The 11650-nt window shown below is 39.9% G+C and overlaps 1 protein-coding gene across 1 annotated transcript; it reads left to right on the forward strand.

Annotated features, from left to right (window-relative positions):
- Positions 1-787: 787 nt before the first annotated feature.
- Positions 788-11362, forward strand: LOC118734453 (putative uncharacterized protein DDB_G0282133). The gene is made up of 2 exons (XM_036464173.1): positions 788-2384; positions 7700-11362. Exons 1-2 carry the CDS (start codon positions 788-790, stop codon positions 10687-10689), a joined length of 4587 nt encoding a protein of 1528 aa, XP_036320066.1. The 3' UTR covers positions 10690-11362.
- The last annotated feature ends 288 nt before the right edge of the window (positions 11363-11650 follow it).

Here is an 11650-nt window from a genome sequence, read left to right on the forward strand (position 1 = left end):
CAAATCAGATCAGAAATAGATTTAATTTTTTATTTTGCCGACGAATAAAATCCAAAATAGATTTTGCTTTTTATTTGTCGGACGAAGCAAATAACAAATAAACTTTATTCATGATTTGATTCGTCGAATGAATAATAAATGAATGTTAATCAGCATTAGATTCAACTTTCAATTGAGAACACGCAACCCACGATTCTTGGCAGGCCGCACTGTGTTCGATTTTATAGAAAAATAAAAAAAAATAGAATCTCTAGAGACCGAGAAGTGATAGGGAAATAGAGCTAACTGCTTTTTAATGCTTTTAAGATGAATTATTCAGAAACAATTTTTAAGTTGGATAAACAAATTACCGTTGAGCTTTAAAAAATCGTCAAGTAGAGAAGATTTTAAATTTTTTATTTTCTTTTGACGTGAAAATGCAATGATTTTTTCGAAAAGTTTTCAACACATATTTTTTCTTACATCAAGGAATACATTTCCATGGTTGCAGAAACCGAAAAATGCAATTTTGAGCTTTTTAAGTTCATTGGAAGCTGTGTTTAAGTTAAACAAAATTCAAAAAATCTAAAATTTAGTTTTTAGGGTCATTTTTATAAGTCTGATTGAATGAAGAACAATCTTGACCTAAAAACCGAACCCCTAAAAAAGAATTTTTTTATTTTCTTTACCAACAAACCATTAAAATCTTTAAAATCTCCATATCCTTTGTATTATGAATAGTCCATTAAATTTATACTCACATCAGCTCTTTACTTACGCACGTTTTTCTTTTACTTTATTGAAATTTATGCAGATCCTTGCCGCGCAAAAGTTCAGCACTTCAGAAAGTAGTCGGGAAGAAGAAGAAGAATATCACGGGCAAAATAACAGGGATGGCGACAACAAAGGCAAAACCAATAAAAACAAAAATGAACATTTAAGAAAAACTGTAAGAAAGCGAAATAACAAATTGAAAAGCGATGCAAACAATGGCGACAGCAACAAAAACAACAGAAAATATGATGACAACAGTGACAACACAGCTGTAAACATGGATCAAATGGATGAAGCCGATGGATCGGACCTTACAGATGAGGAGCCATTGGCGTTGCCCAGTACGCGTGCGGAGAAAAGTTTGAATTTTACGAGAAATCCAAAAGCACAAAAAAATCCCAAATTAATAGCAGCAGACGAAGGAAGTGAGGAAGAGACGACCAGGGATGTGACTGGTCAGCATCTGCAATTTATTGAAAATTTAGTTGCAGAAAAATTTAATAAAGCGTCTGGGCAAACAACACCCACCACCAATGACAAAGCGAGTGAAAACAAATACGCTTACAGTAACAACAACATAAAATATGACAGAGATGACGACAACAATGGCAATGATGATAATAATGATGGTGATGATGCTGACAAGCAGCGCGAAAGCGACAAAAGCCACGCTAAATACAAAGGCAACATTATGAGCGAACAAGTAAACAATAAATCACAAATGGAGTACAGCGACGGTAATCAACCGGCGGAAACAGCGATCGGTGATATAGAGGACAAATTTGGTAATGAAGATGAAGATGCATTGCAGGCAGAACAACAGCCGCAACGACAGCAGCGGTGGCAACAGCAGCAACATAAAAATGTGGTAGCGCACGGAGAAAGCCGAGGCGAAAGTGAAAAGTTGCCACTCTCATTGATGGCTGAAAATGATGGCGAAGATGCGCAGCAAAAGGTAAAATTCGTTGGAAGGAAATGGAAGCGGCATGAACGAGCGCAAAGTGCCAGCCATAGCAATGTTGATGATAACACCGACGACGATGACGACGACGACGACGACGACGACGACGATGGCAACAAGAATAGCAAAAATCAACATAGTGATAACAACAACAACAACAACAACAGGCACCCACATAAGCGCCATCCGCAAAAGGAAAGTGAAGTTGTTGCAAACACGTACGCACAAATGGCAGCAATTGCAAAGAAAGTTGCAAAGCCAAAAAATCAACAACAACAGCCACAACAAAAATATCAACAGGAAAATCTTTCTCAGCACATTGATGAAGTTGCTGACAGCAATGGCAGTAGCGGCAACAGCAACAGCAACAGCAACAACAGTGGTGAAAAGGGTTCACGCGACGATTACTCAATAACCTATTTTGGCATCTTGGCAAACAGCTCGAAGAAGGAGCAGCGCGAAAAGGCGTTAGTAGTACAAGAACAAGAGGAAGAGCAAGCCGAAATGAAGGAGCTGCTGCCACTGAACACCTCTGAAAATTCGGCCAAAACAACAGACAGTTTTTCGAAAATTGCTGACAGCGATGATGCGGCTAGAAGCCGTGAACCAGTGCATGCAACAAGAAGTCAACAACAACAACAACAACATCAGCTGCAACAAAAGCTAGCGGGTAAGTGTTGACTTTCGAAGGCTTTGGCAAAGCAAATATGTATTTATATGCGTATATTTTTAAATGTGTGTACTTAGCTTGACTGTGAGGCAGTGCACGAACATAGATATACATATATACATAGATGTATGTGTATATGCGTATGAATGTATGAAAGTGTGCCAACATACTCGCCCATAAGCTGCTGTTGGTGTTTACCCCAGCGTGTGAGTTTTAGTACTCTGTTGGTTTATTGTTTCTGCAAGTGTTGGCTGCGCGCAATCATGCCGAAGATGTTAGCTGCCTTTAAGCTACCCTCAATGTGTTTAATTTGGCAAAATATTTAGACAACAATATTTGTTGATTGTAATCGGTATTTACGTATACTCGTACGTATAAATAGAAAGTGGAAAGTGTGTTGGCAAATTTATATATGCCGCAGGTTGTGGAGTGTTTAATCACTCGCTGTGATTTTGTTTTCCATTGCTGTATAATGATATAAGTGGGATAAGTAGAGTATTATAAAATTAAATTATCTGGTTAGCTGTCCTTGGTAGCGTGGAAAGACTATAAGACAAAGGATACTGCTTATAATAAGTATTGATTACACTTCGGAGAATGTTTAGGGGTAAAAACGCCATTTTAAATGGGTTTCAAACCCATTTATTTATTATTTATTTTATGGTAGGAGAGCTTGTCAAAAAATATAGAAGCAATTTTTCGATTTAAGTTGTTGAGAAGTAATGAATATCTAAATCCCGGGATTGTGATAATGACATCCTGAAAATCTCGGAATAAAAAATTAACATCCCTAGAGAATACTTCCAAGGCTCAAAGTTTAAGCCGAAAAGGAAAAAAAAAATTATTTTAAGAGACATGGATATATCGGTCATGTATGCTGTGCATATTTCGTTGGCGTATGCGTGTATGCTGTTATCTAAATTAAGTGGCCATGTTAGCTGTGCTTGCCATAAGAAATACTCTCTACTTCCTATGTGGCCTAAGGCCAGATGAGGTCCTCAGGTGGCATGTGTGGCACCTAAAAGAAGTGGAGCTTTTTCTGCATGCACAGCAAAAGAAGAGCTCTGTACCGAGGTCAGACTCGATTTTAGTCCATCATACGAAGTGCTACTCCAGGGACGAAGAACTATTAGAACGTTTCGCCAGTATAAACAGAGTTAAATAGAAGAAAACATATATCTTGGTCGGGTAAAGCCTGGATAATTTTGGCCGTGCAAGTGCACTAATCAAAAAGTTTTGCAAAAAGTATAAAATTATTTTCACGGAATACTTAAATTAAAAAAAGAGTATATTTAAGAAGTTAAGAAGTTTAGGTCCTTTGAAGATATGCTCAGTAAAAGTATTCAAAATGAGAATGCAAGACCAAAAGAACTGCACTAATTTTCTCCAATTTCATACTATAAATGATTGCTGGCATTAAATCATTCAAAATATTCTTAAGTTGCTTCATAAGAAACCCTGAACACTATGAGGATAACAGTGAACAGTGAAAAACTTGTTTTATTTCATTCATCTGAGTCGTACAGCTTTCACAAATAAACATCAAAACAAATCCTAAACAAATATTTAATTCACTACAATAACATTTGCCTTCGCCCTAAGGGATAACTTGTAATTAATTATGTAACAAAAGTATCTGCCTACTTCTGCTTTGGGCATTTCAAAAAATAGCCTTGAGTTTATGTATTTCTGAGCAGACTGATACTTAAAGCAACGATCTGCTGTACAAATTTTGAGCCAAAATAAACCCCAAAAGTAGTACGGTATAGTATGTATGTATAAAATAAATACAATAAATTGAAATGCTGGCAATGAGTATTCTCTTGAGAACAATTGCGGAAACCAATCACGTAGTTGCTGTGCAGTGGCCCACATTACCATTGCTCGATGCACACTTAAGCGTCGGCAATTTTAACCCAACTAGCCGCAGTATGGTCCCATATACACATATGTACGTGTGTATGTAGCTGAGAATGAGTTGTTCAGCAATAGAAGCAGCAACGGCAGCAGCGCATTCGAAAATCAGCAATGCAGACAATGTAACTAAAAATAAAGACATGCCATCTACCGTTGAATACGTGAGGAAACGCGAGTTATGTAATTCCTCGCTTTGCGCCACACAAGCGCTGTTTAGTTAGAACTCTTTCGCCTTACTCGCCCATCCGACTATTCAACTGCCAACTTATCAATAACCAATGAAAATTCTGACTGCCGCCAAATACTTGACAGCTAGTAAACTCACAGTATACATATGTACGTACACATATATATATTTTTAGTGCTTGCATCGCACTCTCTCTTAGCATGTTTCAATGACCTTATTTGTGCGCCGCAACTGATTGCAACTCGATTTTGTTACCCAGGCGCATTTACGCGGTTTTGTTGCTCATACGCCGTGTTGGCGCGCTTCCTATGATTTGGTGATTGATACAAACACATGCGAATCACACCAGACTGGTGCTTATTTATATGTACATATATGTGTTACTATAAATTGCACAATTGGTATTCCATTGAGTGTTCGTAATAGTGAATTATGTAAGTATATATGTACATATGTGCATGAAACAGTTCATGTGGTGTCGAAAACGCCTTGAAATATGTTAGTATGCTGCCACGAAAATTGGCAGCCCGGATATTGATTGAAATGATTGAGTGTGGCACACTACAGGAGATAACAATGTGTGCGCATACGTTCATATATTCTTTATGGCAGCTCAACTGCTATGTTACTAAGACGAATTTTACAGCGCTTTTAAAGAACCATGTGCTTATTTACTTAGTTTGATTGGAAATCTTCAAAATTACGCCTTTAACTGAGTTTTATAAATATTTCAGGTTTAAAGGTGTATATTGATTTGTATTTGATATTTATTGAGTATTCATGGTTAGATTAGTTTAAAACTTTGTGAAATATTAGCAAAACAATAACTAAAAACTGTCGTAAAAATTACGAGTTTTTAATTGGATTTTTAGAAAGATCTCATTAAGAGCAAACCAAATTAAATTGTCAGTAAATTAACAAAAGTAGGATTTGTTATCAATGAAATCTTAACTTGTACCGATCATATTAATGCAATGGTCCGAAAGGTATACGCTATTCTAAGGAGAAATTTAAGACTATCTCAACCATATACTCCACCGAAGATGAGGCGTAGTCTTGCCCTATAGAGGTAACGCGGTATATTTATGGTCTCTCAAGGTATATCACGCCATGGAGGCAAGAGACTTCGCAAGTGGGATTTTTGAATATCTTAAAGCTCTAAACTGCATATTTTTTTACAAGCTCATCACACTGAAATCTCCACATTACCCCTTTGTTAAATTAGAATTTGCCAAATCTGTTCGAGCAACAGATTTTTTTGTCCTTCTCTTAAACTCAATATCATCAACGAGACTGTTCTCTGTCAATGCTATACTTTTATGGAATCTAAGAAACAACTTTAACAGAAGCAACTTCAGTGTCTATTTTAATGAATGCTAATAAATAATTTGGACTGGCCATCTATTTTTAAATTGTTTATTATATTAGTATCCAAGTTTATAGTAGCTTTTTCTTAAATTTACCTTTATGTAATTATTTGTTCTAATATAACCTCAATAAACTGAATTGAATTGAATTGAATCTTGAGTATGCAGTTTCAATTTTAATAAAATAAAATGCAAACTAAAAGAAACTAGGATTCACCTTTAGTTTTTTCTAACTTTTTCTTTAAAGGTGTCGCTTATTTTCTCCGTATAAAAAATCATCGAACCTACTTTGTATAAAAGAAGATAATGCGTAGCACCATAAGCAAAAATAAAAAAGGAACAGTCCAGCGCCTATGGACATCAAAATCGATAATAATATCGATAGCAAAATCGATAGCAAATTCTATAACAAAATCGATCAAAATATCGATTACAAAATCTATAAAAAAATCGATCATAAAATCGATCGATCGACTGTGTTGATTATAAAGTCGAAAACAAAAACAATAACAAAAACGATAACAAAATCGATAAAAATATCGATAACAAAAGCGATAACAATATCGATAACAAAATCGATAATAATATTAACTATTGCAAAAACTGGATGAGCTTCTCCGAAATCCGTTATTTATAAGACTGTTTTGCTGTAGGTTTAGGTCCATATATCAAAAAACATTCATCTTGCACAAGAAAGAAAAAAATATATTCAACATCATGAAGAATAAGCCGCTAAAGCAAATGGCGTACTCAGTTTTTTAATACAACTAACCAGAAAGTTACCCACGCCGCCTAACGTGACTATATGGTACTATTTTTCACGAATTTAACGAAATTAATTCGTTAGGATTTTCCGGATAGTAGTAATTTTGCCAAAATTTAAATACTTAAAATTGTAGCTAATTTGATGCAGTTTTTGAGAAATCGAAAAGATTTTGAATGGAGTTATATTTTTGAGCTTTTGTTTTCTGTTTATTCATGCAATTCTATGTAAAAAAAAAACATTTGCATTTCCATCAGTTTTATTTTCAAGAAATTGCCTGCAAAGTTCTGGATCCAAACAGCTCTCCATTTATGCATTTTTTTGCAGTTGAAAGTGCGCCTGCTCACCCATTCTTTTTGTGTTTTAGGTCTAATTATCCTTTAATTTTTAAATGTAATTTTAATGAACTCGCCATACGCACATCCTCTTACCTATTCAAGTGAATCAAAATAAAAAACATAATTTCCGTTTAGTTTGATAAAAAGTGGAATTAAATTCCGAAGTCATCAAGATGTTTTCTTTGTTTTCACCACTTTTCGTCAAACTTAATCATTCTATAAAATGAACGTAAAAAAGAAACTTCACTGATGCCCACAAGTTCAGTTGTAAGCTTAGATCTTAAGGCAAATATGTGTACCTGTTCAAGTGAAGCGGGGTGTAATATTAAAAGGATTTCATATAACCGTAGTATAAAAATAAAGCGGCACCAGGCGCAAAGCCAACAGGTAGTTATGCAGGCGGATATCCGTACACCTTCAAACATATATGCACACACATAAGTAATCTTCAATTTACGAAAGAAGTGCGTATGTGCAACAACTGCAAGTCAAATAGATTCTTGTCAGCAATCGCATAAAGCCAATAGCAATCAATGTTTGACATACGTTTATTATAAAAGGAAAATACTTGTTTATGCTTCACTGAATAATTCTGCCTTTTCATCTCTCTCTTTCGCCCTCTCTTTTCTCGTTTATGCGGCTTGACGTCATCACGCAATCAATTCGAATTTCTAATTACGGACCTACTATGGCAACACTATCGATACACAATGATAACAATAACCGCACAATCACAATGGCAGACGAGCCATCGGATGAGGCTGGTGAATCCTATGGCACACATTTCTCAGCTTTTGAACGCTACAAAGCGCAACGGCGCAACAGTCGGCGCTACGGGCATAAAATGTACAAGAAAAAATACAAGGATTACCTGAATTACGCAACAATATCCTCGTTGACAGCCAGAGCGAGGGGGGCAGCAATGGAGCCAACAACAACAACAAAAGCGCCTGATATATCAACAGCATTGTCGGCTGTGGCAAATGCAACTGCAACGAGTGCTAAGCACACAAACAACTCGATACAGGCGAAATTGACAAATAGCAGCTACAACGATTACTATCGCAAACAAGAGTCAGAGCAAGAGCAGCAAGGGGAGCCGGTTACCTACGCAACAGCACAAAAGCACGCTGAGAAGTTGCGAAAGTATGCGAGGAAAATTGAAGCGGAAAAATCACGTGGATTACCAGCATCGCCAATATTTGTTGTCGGCAATCGAAGTGGTGGTGCTAGTGGCGGAGTTGGTGCAAATCCTTTCTACGAAGGGCAAATAAACTACTACCTACAGACAAGAGATGACGACGACGACACGGAGGATACAAGAGCGGGTGGAGAAGCCGACAAGTTGGCAGTCGGAGGTGGTGGTGAGGGTAAAGAAAATGCTGACGCAGCGTTGGTGAGGGAGCGGGAGGAACGCCTCCGGGCGCACGGACGCAGCATGGAGCGCATGATAGCAGCAGACCATAACAACTGGTATCGGCGTGTAAGCCCAGTGCTGCGTAACGGTATTAAAGTCTTGGGCAATGAAGGTAAATATCAGCACGGCCAAACGGCAGGTAGTCAACAAGACGAGCACAAGCAACAAAACCAACCGACTGAACAGCAGCAACATGCCGCACCACAACATCAGCATCAACATCAACACCAGCACACGCATCATCATCAACGCAATCACTTTCTACAGCACCATCAGCATCAACATCAACAGCAACATCATCGTCGTCAGCACGCGCACATGCATACGCATGCAAATAAACAACAGACACAGCACGGTACACATTCGCATCGGCGTGGTGGTGGTGGTGGTAGTCATCACAAGCATCGTCAACATAGTAAACATTATCAATCAACCGATCGACGTCAGCACCAGCAGGAACAGCAAAAGCAACACACAACCGATTCACATCAGCACAAATTGCCGGCAAGCGCACTCGATCCGCCATCGCCGCACGCCTCAGCCACACAAGCCGCCGTGGAGCTGGGTATGGTGCAGACACCTATACCACCGCCGTCATACATCAAGCAACATCAGCAGGAAACTGTCGCGGCTGCGGTTGCAGGTACGACTGGTAGCGGCACATTGCAATTAGGCCATCAGATAACCGACTTGGAGGAGTTCGAACGCTACTACGCCAAATGGCCACACTTGGCGCGCGTACAGTTCCAGGTCTACGATGAACATTACCGCGAAGCCCACCCTGAACTCTATCCTGAAATGAAAGTTGGCATTGACGACGAAAACGCGGATGCAGATGAAGACTACGACGATGACTACGAAAGCGCTGCAGAGCTGGAGGAGGCACAAAGTGGTCACGATGAGGACGCAAACTTGCCGCCGTACATTAAGAAGTACAACCGCCGCAATAAGCAGCTGCTGAATCTACTAGAAGGCACATTACCACCGCCGACGCGCCCCCCACCTGCCCTTATGCGCAGTTGGTCCAGCTCGATGCTGCAGCCGGGACCGCATGCAAGCAGCCGCAGTGCGGGTGGCGGCAGTATTGGTCGAGTACGCATCGATGACGATTACTTGAAAGAGAAACGCAAACGCTATCACAATCGTGACATCAGCAGTGCCGGCGTCAGCAGCAGCAGCAGCAGTGCAAATGGCAATGGCAAAGCTAACCGCAAAGACGACCCAAATCGTTATGAAGATTTATTTGCCCCGCAAAGAGATGTGCCAGCAACCACCAGCGAGGCCACGCGCCAAGCGCCAGCTGTGTCAGCTAATAGAGAAGGAGTCTCGGCAGCGCAAAAGTTGCAAAACGACGCAGACATACTACGCGGTGCGCTCGAAAAGGTAGCGCAATCAACCAACCAGCTACCAGACGATGATGTTAGCATTTCAAGAGACACAGAGACAGACACGGACAGCGACATCGCCTCTTACGCCGCCGACGATGGTGACGTTGACATTTGGCCAAAGGAAATCGAAAATAAATCGAATGCAAACGAATTGGCAGGAAGCGCGCAAATGACATGGCAAATCGAAAAATTAACAACACCCAATCCATTGCACGCGCACCACACCACTGTCGCGCCGAGCTCACCGAAGGCAGCCATTTTTCGTTTGCCCTCATATCCGGCTATAGCCGGTAGTTTTATTGGAAAACCGCGTAGTCGTAGCGCGCAATTCGCACCAAGCGGTGGCAGCCGTGGCAAACTTGCTTTTATCGCGCCCGCGAGCTATGACCTTCACGGCAATCGTTGGAGCAATATTTATGGCAGCGGGAGCAGCGGTGGTGGTGGTGTTGGTAATGGCGTCGGCAGCAGCAATGGTCTTGGCATTGACGGTAATCACCATAAATCTTTGTCTCGCTTCAGCGCTTATAAACCGAACGTGCATAAAACGCTAACAGCCGCTGCCGCATTGAGCGCGACGAGCGCCACAGCGCCGCCGCCATTTATGTGGCATGCAGCGGGTGACGGCATGGGGGGTGGTGGTGCCGACTTGGCCGACACAACCACAGCAACAGCGGTTACGGCAACGCCGAGTAGCGGCAGCAGTGACGAAGGAGATGGCATAGCAAATGGCGGAATGGGTCGCACAATTAGCTCCTTCGTCTATCATCGAGTGATTGATGCGTCACCGCGTCTGGTGGGCACCGGCGCCACGGGACGCAAGCAACGATTGCCATTTGTGGCTATCACCGATCGCCGGCTAGAGACTACGAGGAAGGCGCTGCTGGAGCGGCAGAAAGATTTCGAACAGAATCACTACCCAATGCCTTAAATTCACTGCACTGCAAGGACTGCGGCAGCGAACGTAACTTGGACATAGACGGAGACGAAGACGAAGACGAAAACGGAAACGGGAGGGAGACATACGCAGCGACGATGAAAATAAAAACGAGCACAAGCACTTGGACGAAGACAGAAACGTAAGCGTGAATCGAATTATTGACACAGACGGCGATTTAAAAGCGAATGCAGAAGAAATAGCAAAAAAATGAAAAAGATAATATAAAAAATAGTATTTAAGAAGTTTAAGTCAGAGAAGTGAAAAAAAGCATACAGACTTAAAGCGAAGCGGAATCAAATGCAGGCAAATTTCAATGCACTACCGCAAAATGCACAAATAGAGCGCGAAAGTAGACACAAACAACAGCTGCTTGTGCAACTCAACACATCACACAGCAAATGAAGCAAAGCAACTCAAAAAATTAAAAAAAAAATCTTACGAAAAGGCGTTTTCATTAATTCTCGCAACACCCGTTGAATTGAATAACTTTTCTTTTACTAGAATCCAAAAATCTACCGAAATCATGCAATGCTGCGCGAAAACGATTTTGTATATAAATTGATTTTGACTTTTTGATTGGCAAATTGAACTTTTTCGATTTTATTTTCAACAAACAGAGTTACAAGTTTTTACTAACAAATATTTACTTACATAAATATGTACATCATCTACACATACATATATTTATGCATTCTTCTCTATTAAGCTTTAATAGAATTAAACTAAGATCAGAATTTTTATGCCCAGAAACAACCCGAACCAATTTTACAATAATAAGCATACGCAAGAGAGCAGCCGATACAGAGAATGAAACAGGAAAAGTAAGCATTTATAAGAGCGTGCATATGTAAATGCATACACATACACATTAGGGTGGTTCTTAAAATACCAACATCAGGAGGCAGCCCCTTATAATAAAAACGTACACAAAAATTTAAACAAATTTTAAAAC

This window comes from Rhagoletis pomonella, unplaced genomic scaffold, assembly GCF_013731165.1.
Source record: "Rhagoletis pomonella isolate Grant_MI unplaced genomic scaffold, Rhpom_1.0 Rhpom_scaffold_00002, whole genome shotgun sequence".
Classification (NCBI taxonomy): domain Eukaryota; kingdom Metazoa; phylum Arthropoda; class Insecta; order Diptera; family Tephritidae; genus Rhagoletis; species Rhagoletis pomonella.

What these genes read in the sequence shown, in the direction of transcription:
- LOC118734453 (XM_036464173.1), top strand. Translation starts at nt 788, where the DNA reads ATGCAGATCCTTGCCGCGCAAAAGTTCAGCACTTCAGAAAGTAGTCGG. An exon ending in GCTGCAACAAAAGCTAGCGG is followed by an intron (nt 2,385 to 7,699) that starts GTAAGTGTTGAC and finishes TCACAATGGCAG; the next exon opens with ACGAGCCATCGGATGAGGCT.